The 16,715-nt window shown below is 42.6% G+C and overlaps 2 protein-coding genes across 3 annotated transcripts; one reads left to right on the forward strand and one right to left on the reverse strand.

Annotated features, from left to right (window-relative positions):
• Positions 1–22: 22 nt before the first annotated feature.
• Positions 23–5,401, reverse strand: bmb (brambleberry). The gene is made up of 13 exons (XM_076727207.1): positions 5,370–5,401; positions 3,763–4,019; positions 3,463–3,591; positions 3,193–3,378; positions 2,865–3,087; positions 2,266–2,382; positions 1,982–2,161; positions 1,668–1,874; positions 1,426–1,576; positions 946–1,007; positions 689–816; positions 463–584; positions 23–343 (listed from the first exon to the last, which is right to left on the reverse strand). Exons 2-13 carry the CDS (start codon positions 4,015–4,017, stop codon positions 214–216), a joined length of 1,890 nt encoding a protein of 629 aa, XP_076583322.1. The 5' UTR covers positions 4,018–4,019; positions 5,370–5,401; the 3' UTR covers positions 23–213.
• Positions 5,402–5,656: 255 nt separating this feature from the next.
• On the forward strand, positions 5,657–12,062 carry pycr3 (pyrroline-5-carboxylate reductase 3). 2 transcript variants are annotated; one of them, XM_076721468.1, is made up of 7 exons: positions 5,657–5,778; positions 8,833–8,926; positions 9,011–9,075; positions 9,910–10,089; positions 10,192–10,404; positions 10,740–10,832; positions 10,989–12,062. In XM_076721468.1, exons 2-7 carry the CDS (start codon positions 8,839–8,841, stop codon positions 11,190–11,192), a joined length of 843 nt encoding a protein of 280 aa, XP_076577583.1. In that variant the 5' UTR covers positions 5,657–5,778; positions 8,833–8,838; the 3' UTR covers positions 11,193–12,062. The 2 variants fall into 2 exon arrangements, with proteins under 2 accessions (XP_076577583.1, XP_076577576.1); XM_076721461.1 differs by having other exon boundaries at positions 5,710–6,636.
• Positions 12,063–16,715: the final 4,653 nt, after the last annotated feature.

Consider the following 16,715-nt stretch of genomic DNA (forward strand, 5'->3'; position numbering starts at 1 on the left):
GGAGGAAATACACAGATTTATAGTTAAAGAAATAATTTATTTTAGAAACATGGCAATAAAAATAGTTTTTAAAAATCGGCAGGTGAATTGCTCATTTAGCAAACTTAATCTCCAAGCAAAGCAGGCAGAACAAACAACAATAACAGCTAATTACACTTTTGTAGAGAAGGCTGCTTGTCAAAGAAGAAGGAAACAAACAGGATGTTGAGTATTTCAGGAGTGAACGTAGGAGGGGTGCCCCCCTTCATGGACCCTGCAGTACTCCTGTCCCAGCACAGCTCTCTTCTTACAGGCCTTCCCCGTTTTTGTGATACCGTTGCACAGCTGACGGCCTGAGAGAGAGCTGCACAGCAAAGATGGAAAAGGGGGGGGGGGGGTCAAAATGGCAATTTAATCAAAATGGCATGCTTGAGTTTTCATGTTTAAAGCAGTAGCTGTGGGCACAAAGGCTAAAAACCTGACCTGTTGCTGATGAGTGATGGGGTTGGACTCGAACTTCGTGAGTTGTTCACCAAATTGTGTGAGTCGTTCAGTGCGTCAAAAACACCTCCCAGGTTTTTGGGGGGAATGTCATCAACCAGAGCCTTAAAAACAAAACCACAATCATTGTGGTGGCGCCTATTAATAATTCATGAGATACTGAAAGCACGTCTTAATCTTTCATATGATATTCACTCGACTTGCTCACTGCTGAAAGAACTGGCTGTGGCACAAGCCTGGGAGTGGAGTGATTCGGTGTGCCAATCATCGGCATAAACCTGGACTCAGGCACCCGCTTCCTGTGAGGGGGAGACACTGCAGATATGCCAAAGTCACCTGTATACAAAGAGATATGTGACAACAAATACGATCAAACTGAATCCTGTAAAGTGTTGCTTTTCTTTCAGGGAAAAACTGTCAAATATTTTACTGGTACAGTACATGCATACAGTATATGTTTCAAACCTGCTATGAAGCTGTCTAGATTCAACAGGTCGTCTTGCTCAATGAAGCCATCCTTCTCATCTCTGAGGAAGCAGAAAGAACTTCATGAAAATAAACCAACTACAAAGAAATAAGAGCACCTATTTCCCACTTTGCTGTACAACTGCTGAAATGAGCTTATGGTGACTACAATGCTTCAAATACGGATGCTGCTGCAAAGAAGCTACAAACTGTAAAACATGGATGCCTCACCCACATCTTCAGGCCAGCAGCACAGAAGATCTTTACAATCAGCACAGTTTCAAGGACACCTAATATTAGTGTCACCAATTCAGTATCTGACATTGTGAAATATGCTCACAATCTGCTCTTCTGTTCCTGAGTTATAGTGCTGAATAATGGACAGAAAAGAGCTTCTTGTGAAATGTACTGTTAACATAATCACATGTAACAACCCTACTCTGTGGCACAGACAGTAAATAATGAACTCTGCAGACTCACTTCTGCGGTGTAGAGGATGGTAGGTGTGAGTGGCAGGATGAAACTGGCTGCTTCTGTGGCTCCACAATGTCACATGGGGTCAGTGGCAGCGGAGCGGCCGGCTTGCTTCTAATGTGGAAGCAGGCCCAACACTGATTCACAAACCAGTGACCTGCAGACAGAAAAAAAAGAAACAAAAAATATTATGATCCATACAAGAGAATATTGGAGACGCTGTGTTTGCCTAGTGAGCAGCTTTGTACCCAGAGAGAGAGTGAGCAGCAGCAGGCTGAGGCTAGGCAGATCCAGCGCTGGCTGCTGGTTGATTTCGGCCACTGCATTAAGAGGCACAGTGAGCAGCAGCATGGCTCGAGAGAAAGCTGGACAACGCAGGAACGACAGCAGGACTGCACACAACACGAAGTAACCTGCATGTGCAACACACGTCCACATGGCTGTCAGGCTCAAGCCTGGAATCACAAGAAGCACAGAGGAAACACATCAATTGATCATTAATTTCAATCAATTAATTTCTTCTGTAACAGAAAAGATGATAGCGCTGGACAAACATGGTCACCTGCCCAGCCAAGGTAGCCCTGGATCATGTGAAGCCTCTCGTCAATCCGGCCCTGCATCGTATCAAGGTAGCGCAGCATGAATCCCAGGGTGCTGTTCATGCGCTCCAGTTTGGCCATCAGGTCCGTGTAGTACTGTGAGGTCTGGTCCTGGTACTGCAGAAACTCCAGCATACTGTGGTCTGATCAGCCACAGGGGAAAGTCAGTCACACACAGCACTGATCAGAATCACAGGTTTGACAACCGCGTGATGAATTTAGCTTTGTGACGTCCTGCTTTGACTACCTATTTTTTGGTAGATGTCCTGAGCTTGGTGTCTCACATCTGCCAGGTCTTTAACAATCGCCTTGTGGCTGTCCTGCACCTCTGAACCTTGGATCTGCAGATTATCGCTCACATTCTCTAAAAGGAGGACAGATTATAAATGTCATGTCATACCAGTTCATGGGACATTAGCCGGGTTTCCAATGAGTGATATTGAGATGAGCAGAGATAACACTGATTAGGGATGATTAAGGAGGTTCTTAATGGTCTCCTCTGTAAGATACTGTAGCATCATCTCTGGTACCTAAGACATTCGATACCAGCTCATTTTCTCGTAAATTTATGTATTGACTTAAGGACATAACACATACACACATCCTATCGTTATACTTACTTTGATGCACATTATAATGTATAAATACATTTTATGATTCATCTCAAAAAGACTGTGCTCTTTGTGTGCTTTCAAACACGCAAAGCTCAAATTCACGCACAAATTTTGGTATTCCAACACTTCAGACAAGCACAATTCGATCAGACCTGTACTTGCCGAAACCAATACATAAATGACACAAATAAACAAATGTATATTTTCCAGAGTGACATATGAAAGCTCTCACCCATTCTCTGTGTGATGCCCTGAATGAGCTGGGCTACCAGTTCCTGTCCAGAGGCGATGAGGGCTTTCTCCTGGCTCAGACGCTCCAGGTTGTCCCTTAATGAACTCTCCATTTGCCCCTGGCCCTCAAACAGTTTCCCCTGTTGGTCCTGCAGAGCACTGTGACCATCCAGCAGCTTGTCCAAAGAGGCTGCAGTCAGTTCCTTCAGCTCCAGCTGGCCTTCCTGTAACAAAGCACCATGATTGATCGAAGCAAAATCCACCTGCACGTGATCTGATCCATTACTGCATACCGTGCACATGAAGGTGAAAAGACAAAGAAAATCTACCTTCAGGTCCTTCATTGCATCTAGTTGGCTCGTGGCTGTGGAGATGAGAGCATTGACAGTGTGCTCAGCTCTGCGTCGGAACAGCTGCTGGCGAGTCGCGTAGCAAACAGAGCGCGCTCTGTTGCTCACTATGTGGTAAGCATTCCATGTGTCTGAATCCATGTCTGCTGTACACTCCTTTATGGTCTGAAACATCAAAATGAGATTTAAAAAGAGCTCCCCAAAGACCAAACATACAAGTCCTTAAAAACCCTTGATCATAACTTCTACCATTTCCTCTGTACACAGGTAGGTTTGGCGCCCCTCACTCTCCGCCTGGCAGTTAAACAGGATGACTCCAAGCTTCGCGAGCTGCTCCTCTGAGAGGCTTTCACAGCTCGTCTTCAGCCGGGCAACCACCTACAACAAAACTGTGATGACGCTTTTCCACTATTTCATACACTAATCCATTAATCCAAAAAGTACTTGTTAGCTGCTGAGTTTTGATTTGACCCTGTGTGTGTGGGTGGATTCTGAGAGAGAGAGAGAAGAGTGAGAAACTGGATTTCAAGGAGCAGAGGCTCAGTTTACCCTGTAATGACAGCTGTCTAACGGGCTGATCTTCAAATGCTTTGCCTCAGCCAAAAACTTCTCATCAGCGGTAGCCATCTCAAACTGAGCATCCTTTGCCAAGAGCGCTGGTACGACTGCTGCCGGCGGAGGTGCTGCTGCTGGAGGTGCATCTGTCTTCCTCAGCCACTCAAACAGCCCGTTGACTGCAGGACACTGACAGGCCAGCAAGCCGATCAGCAGGAAACAAAGCTGGTGGATCAGGGGATGACCCATGTCTAGAACAGAGAACAATAACACCGGATAATGGATTATCTTAAATCTTTATTAGCAGGAGATTTACAACATTAAATCACAGCAAAACTGGAAAAAAACAGTTTGGGGAATACATTTCCATTTTTTCCATCATTCATGTAGTCCTGTTGACGGATTCAATTGTAGTTTCATTTGGATTTTGCCATTCTGGGTGTTGTGCAATGTTAAATTTTCCCATTTCTGTAAATTGTTCTTCTTGTAGTCTCAGTCTCATCCTTTGCTGGGTGAGCTATTTTCTCTTTGAGTCCTCACATCGGCTATTTCATTCACTGTTTGTCGTATTTTAAATAAATATCTGTTGCCTCTTTTTTCTCTCTTGAGAGAAATTACAGAGATTAAGCACCATACAGTTCACAGAGGGACCTTATATTATTTGTGGTACTTTAACATAGTATTTGTTCTAGTTATTGTATTTATTTAACAATTCCCAATATAGCTACTTTGTGACTTTGCCAAGAAATATGTGAGTGATCATAAATGATCCACACATCTGACACATGTCTATAGTAGGTAGATACCACCTTGATTAGTTTCCCAGAAGAATTGCCTCCATGTCTTGACTTGGTGGATGTGTGGTGCATCTTCACATGTTTTACCAATCACTGTCTGAAATCCCAATCTGCAGATTCATTTGTAAATTCGGCTGTAACTTGCTGGAGGAGGTGTAATATCCTGGATGTCGCCAGATGGCGACAACAGAGCCGATGTGTTTGAATGATTCTTTGAAAATGTAAAGATGCAACATTCAAGATCTGGCTTATATGAATTTATGGTGTCTTGTAACACCGTGTGGGATGTGCAGAACTGTATGCATGACACAGTAATAAAGGCTTTCATTCATATGTTTGAATGAGGACCACACGGAGGCTTGCCCGGGCATGTCTGCTCTGCTGCACAAGAGCCCCAACAAAGTCCCTGCTGTCCACCACTAAAGCATCGTTTAGGCACTATTAACATACTCCTTAACTTTACCCTTTGTCTTACAATAGACGCAAAAAATGCTTTAGAAGGAAATAGACAAATTAAAATCTACCAGGAAGCACTTTCAAATGCATGTTTTCTGTCTGTTGCAATCACCGAGAAGCAAAATGAGCAGAAGTGTCACTGATTCACTCCCCAGTGTGAAGAAAAAAAAAGAGGAACATAAGGAAAGCCATTTAAAATTCAAACTTGAAAACGCTCAAAACATTTTTTCTTGTTAACACATATATATGTATATATATATATATACTCATATATATGAGTAAATTCAATTAACTTTTCTGCACGTTGGATTAAAATTCAAGATAGAAACATATTTCTAAATCGTGTACCTGTCGTTGGATTTTGCAGGACGCTCCTCAGCTCCCTCACACAGCTGATTGGAATGACAGCTGATTTTTTTTTTTTTTTTTTTGTCCACCACCTCTCCGCCCTATACCACCAGGACGCAGCCAATAAAATTGCTCGATTTTTTTGGGACATACACCAGGTGTGCTCGATTTAACTCACGGCTGAAAGTGAAAAGGTGCTGTGCGGAATCATGTGTGGCATGTGTGGCTTTTGGTGCTGAAGGCGCCGCCCACCTTGTACAGCAGCGAATGTGTACAAAACAAACACCACAGTTCACCGGAAACTCAGCTGTTTGGCTTGTGGATGCTCCGTGTGTATCACATAGTTGAAATTAAACTCCACTTTGACCTTTTCTAAACGTTGGACATCAGCAAATCTGAAAAACATCAGGTGAATAAATATCCTACCACCAGCGTTAGCCGGTGCTACTCACAGCATCGCCTGACATCGTGTTTATGTCACTCCGTGTTATTTTATGGTTGTCCAGTCAACAAGAAACACGTGCATTGTATTTCTAATCTAATCTGTCCTGGATTATTTTCTAGCTATCCTTAGCTAGATGCAGCATCAGGGCTACTTTTTTGCTATCGTGGTTTGTAAAGGCAGGATTTTAACATTTTATCGGCACGGTTTTCAGGACCCATAGGATAAGTACAGCTGGGTTTAAGATAGCAACAGCACAGGTCTGCCTCTGCCACATTGACATGCTAGCTCCTAATTAGCAACCTAGCCGTGAGAACATTGTACCATTGGGCTAACGTTGACTAGCCGTTGAGCTAACGAGGATACGTTGCCACAACAATGGACGACTCCGGTATCAAGAAGCAGAACTGGGACGTGAAGGAGACAGAGTTATTTCTGGAAATCCTCAAGGAGCTGGACATGAAGAAATGCTTAGACGGTAGGAAAGTGAGGAATAACAAACTCTTCAAGGTGGCACACAGGAGAATGACAGCGGCTGGTTATCACAGATCTGTGGACCAATTAAAGTTTCGCTGGAAACTTCTCAAAAGTGCTTATTACAAGTGCAAGAGAGAGCCCGACTCCCCGGCGCCCACCAAAATACAGGGTTGGTGGCGCTACGAAAAGACAATGATAGCTATCATGGAGTCCAGACACCCCCTGGTCGGAGCGGGGGTCAACTCTGACAGGAATGATGAAGTGACTGAAGACTCGGATGGAGAAGCATCAATGCTGCACTGGCCGCAGCCCTGCGCGGACAATTCCACTCAGAACCTGGATTTAATTGTAGGGGTGATACCGTGGATGCGATGTGTCATTAGATCACCATTTCATCACTTCCATGTGTTGTCAACATGCATGAATTCATTACCCAACTGTGTGCCTGCAGTGAATATATCTCTAGGTACTCATTTCCTGGGTACACATACCTTCTGCAGTGTAATACAACAGTCCTGCAATAAATCCTACTGTCATGACACTTTAATGTATTAGAGAGGCGCTGCTTCAGCTGTCTGCTCATTTTGGAGGCACATGGTGATATTGATATTTATTTTGCTATATTAATATTCTGTTCACTCTATATCAGTGCAAGAAGACAAATATTGAAAACACTATTATAACACATTAAAATGTAATACAGTTTTGTCTGATTCTTTATTTGAACGGGCAGATCAAGATCTTTTTTCAATAGAGAACCTGAAAACAAGAACATTCAGTATGAGCATTGACAAATATTGAAATTCACAACACAATGTGCTCATGCAGTATGCATTTGGGCTGACTTAAAGAAAGCAATTGAAAGTAGCGTTCACTATTCTTTAATATGATTCTGTTAAAATAAATCAGAAGAATTGAGATAATACAACTGCACTATAAACTGCAGCCTCCAAAATGAGTCATTTCAACAGAACTGTCCATTATAATGCTCATGAAGGTGGGATTTATTGCAGGGCTCTTGTATTAACCTGCATTGTTTTTACCTTGGACTGGCGACTGAGTGTAGTTGAACATGTATTTGAAAACAATTGCTTCAGCTTATGGCCACACACTACCCTGGTTCAAAAGCCTACGTGCTTTTTTGCCATGTCTGTTGGCCTGTGGGGTTTTTTTCTGCTATGGTTTCTTTGAACAATGATTTTCTTTCTATAGAATGACGTAGAGGGTGAAAAATGTCCATCACGAGTTCAGTCAAGCAGTTAAAAGACATTCAGTTCACAATGGTGTACAACAGGGACAGTCAGCAAATCTTCACATTTGACAAGGTGGAACCAGCAAATGTTTGGGATTTTAACATGATGAATGATTTATTGTCCATGAGTTTTTCATCAGCTGACTGATGCTCATAACTTGACGGGTTCTCTTTGCACACTGTAGATGCGTTTCAGAAATGTGATCCCAGCTTTGAGCAGTAACCTGCTTTCTGAAACACCATCAGGTTGCGAGCCCAAGAGGAAATGTGATTTACTGGCAGACTTGCTGGTTTCTCTGCTGCATAAACCAGCTTTCTTGGCCCTGTAAACTCTAAAGTGGGTTAAGTATGCAGTTGCATGACAAGAAGACCCTGGACGAGGAAACTCCGCTTTGACAGCGGTTATGGGGGAGGGGGAGAAATCTGATTATTCACCAACTGTCAGCAAGAAATTAACATGTTACCTGATTTCTTGCTTTAACCTGATTTCATGCAGTAATCAGGTTACTTGTGTGCATGTAGACACAGTCAGCAGCCTCAAAGCATCTCTCTGTTGCTAAATGGTGTTGATGGATTAGCACCAATGCTCTCTTGCCGTTATTGATACAGGAGGCCCAAAAGGATGTGTTTTATAATTTTATATAGATTTTCTTACAGTACTTTATTTGGTGAAATAATGTGACATCTACTGTTGTGTAAGCATATTTAAATTGTGGTTTTTAGTTTTTCTATCAAACTTGATGTGCACATATTGAAGTAGTTGCAGTGAGGCAGGCATATCACTCCTCGCTCAGTTTCTGACTGTGTGGAGACAGTATGGCTATGATTTCTGTCACGCTGAGGTGATATATTCAGATCGCTTGTTTTACATGACCAACAGTCCAAAATCCAAAGGTATTCAATTTACCTTCATATCTTGACAAAGAAAAATATCAGTTCCTCACTTTTGACAAGGTGGAAGCAGTGAATTTTCGGTACATTTGCCTGAAAGATAACCAAACCTATTGCTGCTGCACATGCTTGGTTATCAAAATAGTTGTCAAACAATTTTCTGTCAATCAACTAATCAATCAATTGACTAATTGTCAACTGAGCAGCTTTAATTGTCTTGCAGTGTTATCGTAAATAACAGAATCATGACGTATATGTGCGATAATGTGTGATGCCATTGTAACTGTGGGAAATGAGTCATGATAGTGTTGTAGGTTGTCCTGTGATTAACACCCTAGTTTTTAAATGTTAGCATGTTGCTGATGTTTTCCACTCAAACCTGTTCTCTCCTTTTACTTTAGATCAAAATGGACCCTGAGATGGACTCGCAGCTGAAGATTGGTTTTATCGGTGCGGGGAACATGGCCTTTGGCATCGCAAAGGGCATCTTGTCTGGTGAGTCAGGAGAGAGTTGCTGAAGCAGAGCGTGAGAGGTTCTGAGTAAAGGAGCTAACAGTGTCTCGTGTGTCCCCATTGAAGGAAATGTTCTCCCTGTAAACGTCAAGGTGAGCGCACCGTCCTCCAGGAACCTGGGACGCTTTCAGGTACTTTTTTCCTTTGTCTGTTCTGTCAGTCCGTGCTCAGCAGGAGGGGTTGGATTGCAGGACAGTGAACAGTTTAGGATCATGGTTACTGTTAGTAAGATCAGGTTCCTTGTGAACGGACAGTTGTCCTGCAAACCAATCCATTGTTATGCTGACCTCGTTCCTACAGGTCCCACAGGTGTCAGCTTTGTTTTTTTTACACATGAAAGAGTAATTTGATGGTAAAAATTAGGAATTAGCAGTTCACGTTTTCAATTTTCGTTCATTTTTTTCATCACCAGTTCATCTGCCAGGTATTTTCTCCATTCCTTGTTTTGTCACAATGATGATTGTGAAAAAGTGATATATACAAACTGCTTGTTTGAGTCAGCCAACAATCCAAAACCCAAAGACATTCAGTTTATTTATTACAGCCCATCACATTTTACTAGAGCCCAAGGGGACGTCCACAAATTGTTTGTTTTGTCTGACCAAGAGTCTATGATCCAAGATCTTAGATTCACAATAATATAAAACAGAGAAAACAGCAAATCCTCACAATGGTGAAAGTGAAACCAGAGCATGGTTAGAGTTAGTGCTGCTTGAAAATGATGATTAATGTGTTATCAGGATAATATCCAGTCAATTTCTGTTGACCAACTTAACAATCAACTAATCATTTCAGCTCTAATCCAAAGGTCATTTAAGAGGAAATGTCCACGGCCTGACACATGGTGGCATGTGTGCACCTGATAGCACTGTAGTACCACAACTGTATATTTAAAAAAAAAAAGAAAAACATGCACTGTCATGATTCTGATAGCTCAATATTGAATTGATTCTATTGCCTTTCAGGAGCTCGGGATTCCCATCACTCACTCCAACATCGAGGTGGTCTGTGGGTCAGATGTGGTTTTTATAGCAGTCAAACCTCACCTGGTTCCACTAGTTCTCAATGAGATCTCACAGCACGTCACTGACCGACACATCATTGTGTCTGTTGCAGCAGGAGTAACACTGTCAACACTGGAAGAGGTGAGTGCACTGGCCGCTGTGTGATGTCTTGTAAACTGAATGGTGATTCTGTGGTGATCTAAAGATGAGTAATGTTATTCTGTTTTTCTCTTCCAATCAAAGCTCCTGCCAGAGAATTCAGTTGCCATCAGGCTGATGCCAAATCTCCCATGTTTGGTTCAGGAAGGGGCTCTCCTGTTCGCACGGGGATCCCATGCAAAACAGGAGGACGGAGCGCTGCTTCGCTCCTTGTTGCACCGCTGCGGTTTGGTGGAGGAGGGACCTGAGGCGTGGATTGACATCCACACTGGACTGAGCGGGAGTGGAGTCGCTTTTGTGAGTGTCCCAGGACTGCATGGTTTGGTTCATTTAGCAGGAAGCGTTTGTAAATGTCTGCAGACTATTGGAATAAGACTTCCTCAATACAATACATAACAATGATCCCAGTGATGAAAGTTTCATTTTAAAAGGAAATGAAAGGAAGGTCAGAAAAGCACAGTCATGTATCTAAAACACTATGAAATGATTGTTTGAAGTTGTTTATTTTGCTGTAATAGAAAGTAATCAACCCTCGTGTGTGTGCATGTGTGTGTTTTTTCTGTCTTCATATGGAACAGCAAGGACTTGAACTCTGTACACCTGATTGTGATGCATGCGATCCCTCTCTGCAGGTGTATCTGTTCGCGGAGGCGCTGGCAGAAGGGGCTGTTAAAATGGGAATGCCAAGTGCTCTGGCACACAGCATTGCATCTCAAACTGTTCTGGTCAGTTTTCCAGTGTGTGTGCTTTCGTTTCACTCTGGCAACATCAGCAGTTTTAGCGTTGCTAAGAATACTGTTTACTCTGTCACTTTTTTATGTGTGCCAGAACAATATTTAAAACCACCATTATTAATTTAGTTTCTATTCCATCTGTTGCAGGGCGCTGGGAGATTGTTGCGTGACTCCGGGAAGCATCCAGCTCAGCTCCGCTCTGAGGTCTGCACGCCAGGCGGAACGACCATCTATGGGCTTCACACCCTGGAACAGGGCGGCGTGAGGGCGTCGACCATGAGTGCCGTGGAATCTGCCACTGAGAGAGCCAGGGAGCTCGGCCGAAAGTCAGCTGCAGGATGCAGGAAATGACGGATGCTGTTTCACTGCCACTCTAATGGACCTTATTCAAGCCTAACAACAAAATGACTCTTTGGCTCGACCAACGGCCATGGAACACAAAGACAAAACATGACTCATTACTTTTTTATTTCATTTCCCTTTTACTTTCCCCTAAACAAGTGCAGTTGATACTTCCTCTTTTTCCATGTCTTTGACCAGAGGGATTTGTTCTGAGCAAAAAGGAAGTATTGGTCTAATCTGGACATTGACACATAAATTATCTGATCAGGACCCTGTGATTTGTTTGAGAACGGCTACTATTACATGCACAACAAATAATCCAATCCGTTCTGATTTAGGCAGTAATGCACGTTAGGATGTAACCCAAATTTGATTCTAGCCATAGTTGTGAGTATTATAATCAGAAAATGATGCACAGTACTTCTATTTAGGAACAGTTATTGGACACCATGTTAGCCTGTGAGCTTGAATACAGAAGAAAACACAGATGTCATGGAGTAATTAATCAAACTATACTCTGTGGCAGCGATCAGTCCAAGAAGCAACTTATACAAACTTCAAATTTGGAGTCATGTCTCACGAGCCGTGATTGGGTTATTGTGTGCATGTAATGTGGAGTACAGAATGGATGGGAAATGTGTGGATGTGTTTAATTCTGTTAAATAATAGAATTTAATATTTGGCCAAATAAAGGTTAAAATTAAACTTTGGGATAATTATGAATGATCGTGGTTGTGCAGCTGCTGATAGTTCATGTCCCAGGTGTAGTGAACATCTAGGTGCTGGCTATGTGTGTAACACAATGCTGAGAAAAAATATTCGTGACCTACAATGCCAAGTGTATAGAATGGGTTTTCATAAAGTGTCATGTGAACCCGCTCCCTTTGTGCATTGCCTTTATTTTTTGATGTGAAGTTGAGATCTTGGAATCAGGCATCAGCTGGCCTGTGGAAGCTCCAGTTTTCAATGAGTAGAACCAATATGAAGATAAACAGATCAAGCAGAAAAAGAGATGGGCACAGTGGAACCCTTAAGGCCCAAACTCACACTTCAAGACAGCAGAAAACAGCAGACCTGTGGAATGGATGGATGTGCAATCATTTACCTGATGCACGTTTAATCGATTTATCCAGAAAATAAGTGGCAGATCAGCCAATGATGAAAGTAATCCTGAGTTACAGTCCTCACCACAGACCTTAGGAAGTGGGCCTCGGTTTATGAAATCTAGTGTCCATTATGATGCTCTGCTGATCATGTGATCTGACTGAAATCTCCAGATTAATCATTAATGGTCACGTCAACTAACCAATAAGATGAGTTCATCAGGGCTGAGCTGCATCTAGTGGCGGAATGTAAAGTACTCATGAACTGTACTTACGTATTTACCTACCTTTAGTAGCGACTGCCATATATTATCATATTGTACTGCTACTTCTACGCTATATCTCAGGAAATATTGCAGGTTTTACTCCGGTACATTTACAACTTACAGTTGTCCAACACAGCACAGGTTTTGGGTGAATCCGTCAGGGAGCCTCACCACTGGTACACCGTTATTCTGGAGACACAAACATAGGTGATTAGACAAGCTGAATTGGTGTCACCTGTCCACCAGGTGTCAGGATTTCCCCTCCCTATAAACTCTAAGAACAGTTTGAATGAGCTGCTGTGACATCTGTGGAGGAAAACATATGTGGAGAATCTGCCATACGCAGGTATAAAACCAGAATATGTCTGAATGTCTCTGCTGAGGGTCACAGAGGTCAGAGGTCATGAGTGTGTTTTCATGTGAAGGTCATATGACCGCAGTGCCAAAAGCTAAACCAGTTATTAAAGCATTCATGCAGCATTGAATGAGTCCTGACTTGATTAAAACTGAGTTTGAACTGTGAATGAAAGATGAGCTGATCTTTAAGGTGAAGTAACATCCACCTGTGAACTGTAGGTTTTAGATTCAAATGTGTTTTAGGGCTTCACCTGTATCTGTATGTGTATCAATACAGGTATTGATCTACTCCAAATCACCTCATCTGTACTAAGTAGCTTACCTGTCCCTGCCTATAAGCCTGATGGTAGAACAGGTGACCTGGCTGCACGATGTTGTCTGGGGACAGTGGTGGTCCATAGTTCATGGTGGGAGCTTCCATGAATGGATTTTGCTGCTCAACGACCTGAAGAACTGCTCCTGGGAGGAATCACCCACCATATCCTCGACCCTGACCCTCTACCGCTGTGCAGCGGATGCAGTGGATTGTCCATGATTGGCTGAGCAGGCTCCTGTCAATCATGGACAATCCACTGCATCCGCTGCACAGCGTCATGTCCAGGCAGAGGAGCAGCTTCAGTGACAGGCTGCTGTCACTGAAGCTGCTCCTCTGACAGACTGAGGAGGTCGTTCCTCCTCCATGTCATGCGGCTCTTTACCTCCACTCAGGGGGGGAAACGCTAAACATTAATGTCAATATTCCTCAATGTCCTGAATGGAATCTGTACAACTCTCTGTTCAACATGCACCTTAACTTGCATTCTGTTTGCACTGGACATTTAAACTTGCACTGGACATTTCGCTTAAACTCATTTAAACACTTGACATTTAAACTTGCTCTCTGGTGCATTGGACATTTTTACTTTTAATTCTGTTTGCAGAGGGCATCTTCACTTTTAATCCTATTTGCACTGGACATGTGGACAGTTTTACATTTTTTACTTTTAACTTTTAATTCTTTGCTTGCTGTGCTTTTAGATTATTTATTGCATGCCTTTTACTTAAAATTTGTGGAATATGCTGGAACTTGTGAATTTCCCTTGGGGATGAATAAAGTCTCTATCTATCTATCTATCTATCTATCTATCTATCTATCTATCTATCTATCTATCTATCTATCCATCCATCCATCCATCCATCCATCCATCCATCCATCCATCCATTGGTCCAGGGGAGATGTTGAGCTCCAGCCCAACAGGAGGAGGAGGTGTTGATGGAGTAGGTGGACGGTTGTCCAGCAGATCATAGATGGCCGCCTCAAGAGTGGAAACCACCTCTCCCCACTCCATCCTGAGTCGTTAAATTCATGCATCAATAATAACACTCCAAAATTATAATTTTGTCATAATTTGAGTCTCTGAAAGGAGCCAGTCAGCATGATGAGAACTTTTACTTCAACATGACTTTTACATTTCTCTATTTTTAGCTCAGTAAGATTTGAAGGCAGCTGGAACATTTACTTGTATAATGAAGTATTTTCACATTATGGTATAAGCAGTTTTACTTCAGTAGAAGATCTGAATATCAGTGATGTTTTTACAGTCAGTACAGTTTTCAAGTACTGCTCCATTTTCTGCTACTTTATAGTTCACACATTTCAGAGGCATAAATTCTACTTTCTATACTACATTTATGTAACAGCTGTAGTTTCAAGTTACTTGGCAGATTAAGATTTAACATGAAAAAGTAATGATTCATTTCTAAAATATAAAGCATTGTTACAGATTTAACTGGATCTGTTCCTGCATGTGAAGGTATGACAGTCAGTGCTGTTGAAGTACTTACTGAAAAGGTTTGATGCTCAAGGAACGCTCCGTTTGGTTCTCTGACTTGTCTTGAGACAAGTTTTCAACAAGCTGCATTTATTTGCCTCCATAAAAAAATTAAACATTTGTTTTCAGAACACATCTGTGGACACAAGTGCATGTAACACCTGATGAATCCAATATTCAGGGCTCTCAAGTTCAGAGTGAGAATCTGGCGGCGGCGGTGGGGGTTGGGGACGGGGGTCTTATCTGATAAATGACAAATAAATTCATACAAATAAAAATATTTAATTCAGCATTTCTTCGTGCAGGGGTGTGTGTGTGTGTGTGTGTGTGTGAGAGAGAGAGAGAGAGAGAGAGAGAATAATGTACTATTGTGTGCAGTTCATTTTCAACCGTGCCTGTTGGGTGCGAGCGGAGCTGACTGTCTGGCCTCAGACTGGTGGCTGGGCATCGGGTGTCAGCTTGCTGCAAGGGATGGTAGGAGTGATGAGGCACTGGGTTTTCACTTTAGCACCCATTGGCTCAAATAAGCAAGACACAGAGAGTTTCAAACGAGTGTCTGTAGTTTCATCTTCTTTGTGTTGCACCGTGAAAACTACAGAAGAGGTAAACACAGAAACACTTTCCTGTAGCCTCACAACTCACATCCAGATTTACAGATGTCAAATAATGTGCTTCTGAAATTTACTTCTTCTCAAACTTCAATCAGCTGTTGTTTGATTTCAGCTGTCTGTTCTTTGTCTATAAACATGTCTGCATGAATATTATTAGAATCAGTGTCTGTTAATGGCTTCAGTGCACAGCACAGACAAGGTTACATTTACACACGTCTTGTATTATTGTGCTTCTCTTAACATTTCCACAGCGGTGACATGAGCTCTCACTCTGTTCTTGTCCTGTGGAAAGAGAAAGCGTGAGAACCAGCAGCAGGACGATCGGCCGTACATCAAAAAGCCGCCAAATGCCTTGGATGTTTATATGATGGTGTTTGCATGTGTGTTGACACTGTGCTGTCGTCTGTCCACAGTGGAAGTCTCTGTCAGAGGAGGAGCAGGCCAGACACTATGAGCAGGCCGAGAGAGAACGACTCCTCGACGCCCAGCAACACCCGGAGTGGACCAGTATGATGGTGCCCCGTCACCTGTAGATGGTCCAGGTGCAGCTGCCACACACACACACACACACACACACACAGGCTCCAGTGACCACACCTGTGTAGGAGGTCAGCCTTAACATCTGGTTGGATGCTTCAAGAACATCCTCCACCTACCTGGCCTCCCCTGCTGGCCCTCAAATCAATTAATACATTGTTCTATAAATCGTTATAAAAATCCGATTTTATCAAAATATCAAAGGGAACAGTTTTGAAAGCCATATATTATCATTTAAACACTGGAAAGCAGCATCAAGGAAAGGGAACAGCAGCCACATGTTGAAACAGGCCAACAGGCATCTGAGCAACATATAGAATACAGGAGGTGGCTGACACTGCTGACCGACATGTAATCTATCACAAACCGTATTCAACAGTGTCATTTATATCAGTGAGGGGAAGCTAAAAAACACAAACACTTCTCTAATGCAATACAGTTGAATCAACAGCTCTCTGAAACCAAAGCTCTCAAGTCTCACGCATTACACACACACACACACACACACACACACACACACACACACACACACACACACACACACACACACCGCCGCCGCCGCCAAAATTTCACTCTGAACTCAGTTCAAAACTTGAGAGCACTGCTCACTGAGTCTGTTATACTTTCACTGGCTTTAGAAGAGCACTCACACTTGATTGTTATGCAGACATGACCACGATCAACAAAAGCTTCCAAGGTGTCAAATTCTGAAAAAGAAAGCCGATCTAATGTCTGTCTGATTAGAATAAATTAGTCTATCTTGGCACTGCAGTGTCTGTCACATTGTCAGGTTTAAGATTGGGGGAAATGCTACAGCAGCACATAACGTGTCAGTAAAATCTTATCG

This window comes from Chaetodon auriga, chromosome 3 (assembly GCF_051107435.1).
Source record: "Chaetodon auriga isolate fChaAug3 chromosome 3, fChaAug3.hap1, whole genome shotgun sequence".
Taxonomy (NCBI): Eukaryota; Metazoa; Chordata; class Actinopteri; order Chaetodontiformes; family Chaetodontidae; genus Chaetodon; species Chaetodon auriga.

What these genes read in the sequence shown, in the direction of transcription:
- bmb (XM_076727207.1), bottom strand. Translation starts at nt 4,017, where the DNA reads ATGGGTCATCCCCTGATCCACCAGCTTTGTTTCCTGCTGATCGGCTTG. An exon ending in ATGCAATGAAGGACCTGAAG is followed by an intron (nt 3,088 to 3,192) that starts GTAGATTTTCTT and finishes GCTTTGTTACAG; the next exon opens with GAAGGCCAGCTGGAGCTGAA. An exon ending in GCTGCTCACTCTCTCTCTGG is followed by an intron (nt 1,577 to 1,667) that starts GTACAAAGCTGC and finishes TTCTGTCTGCAG; the next exon opens with GTCACTGGTTTGTGAATCAG.
- pycr3 (XM_076721461.1), top strand. Translation starts at nt 6,190, where the DNA reads ATGGACGACTCCGGTATCAAGAAGCAGAACTGGGACGTGAAGGAGACA. An exon ending in CACTGTCAACACTGGAAGAG is followed by an intron (nt 10,090 to 10,191) that starts GTGAGTGCACTG and finishes TTCCAATCAAAG; the next exon opens with CTCCTGCCAGAGAATTCAGT. An exon ending in GCGGGAGTGGAGTCGCTTTT is followed by an intron (nt 10,405 to 10,739) that starts GTGAGTGTCCCA and finishes CCCTCTCTGCAG; the next exon opens with GTGTATCTGTTCGCGGAGGC.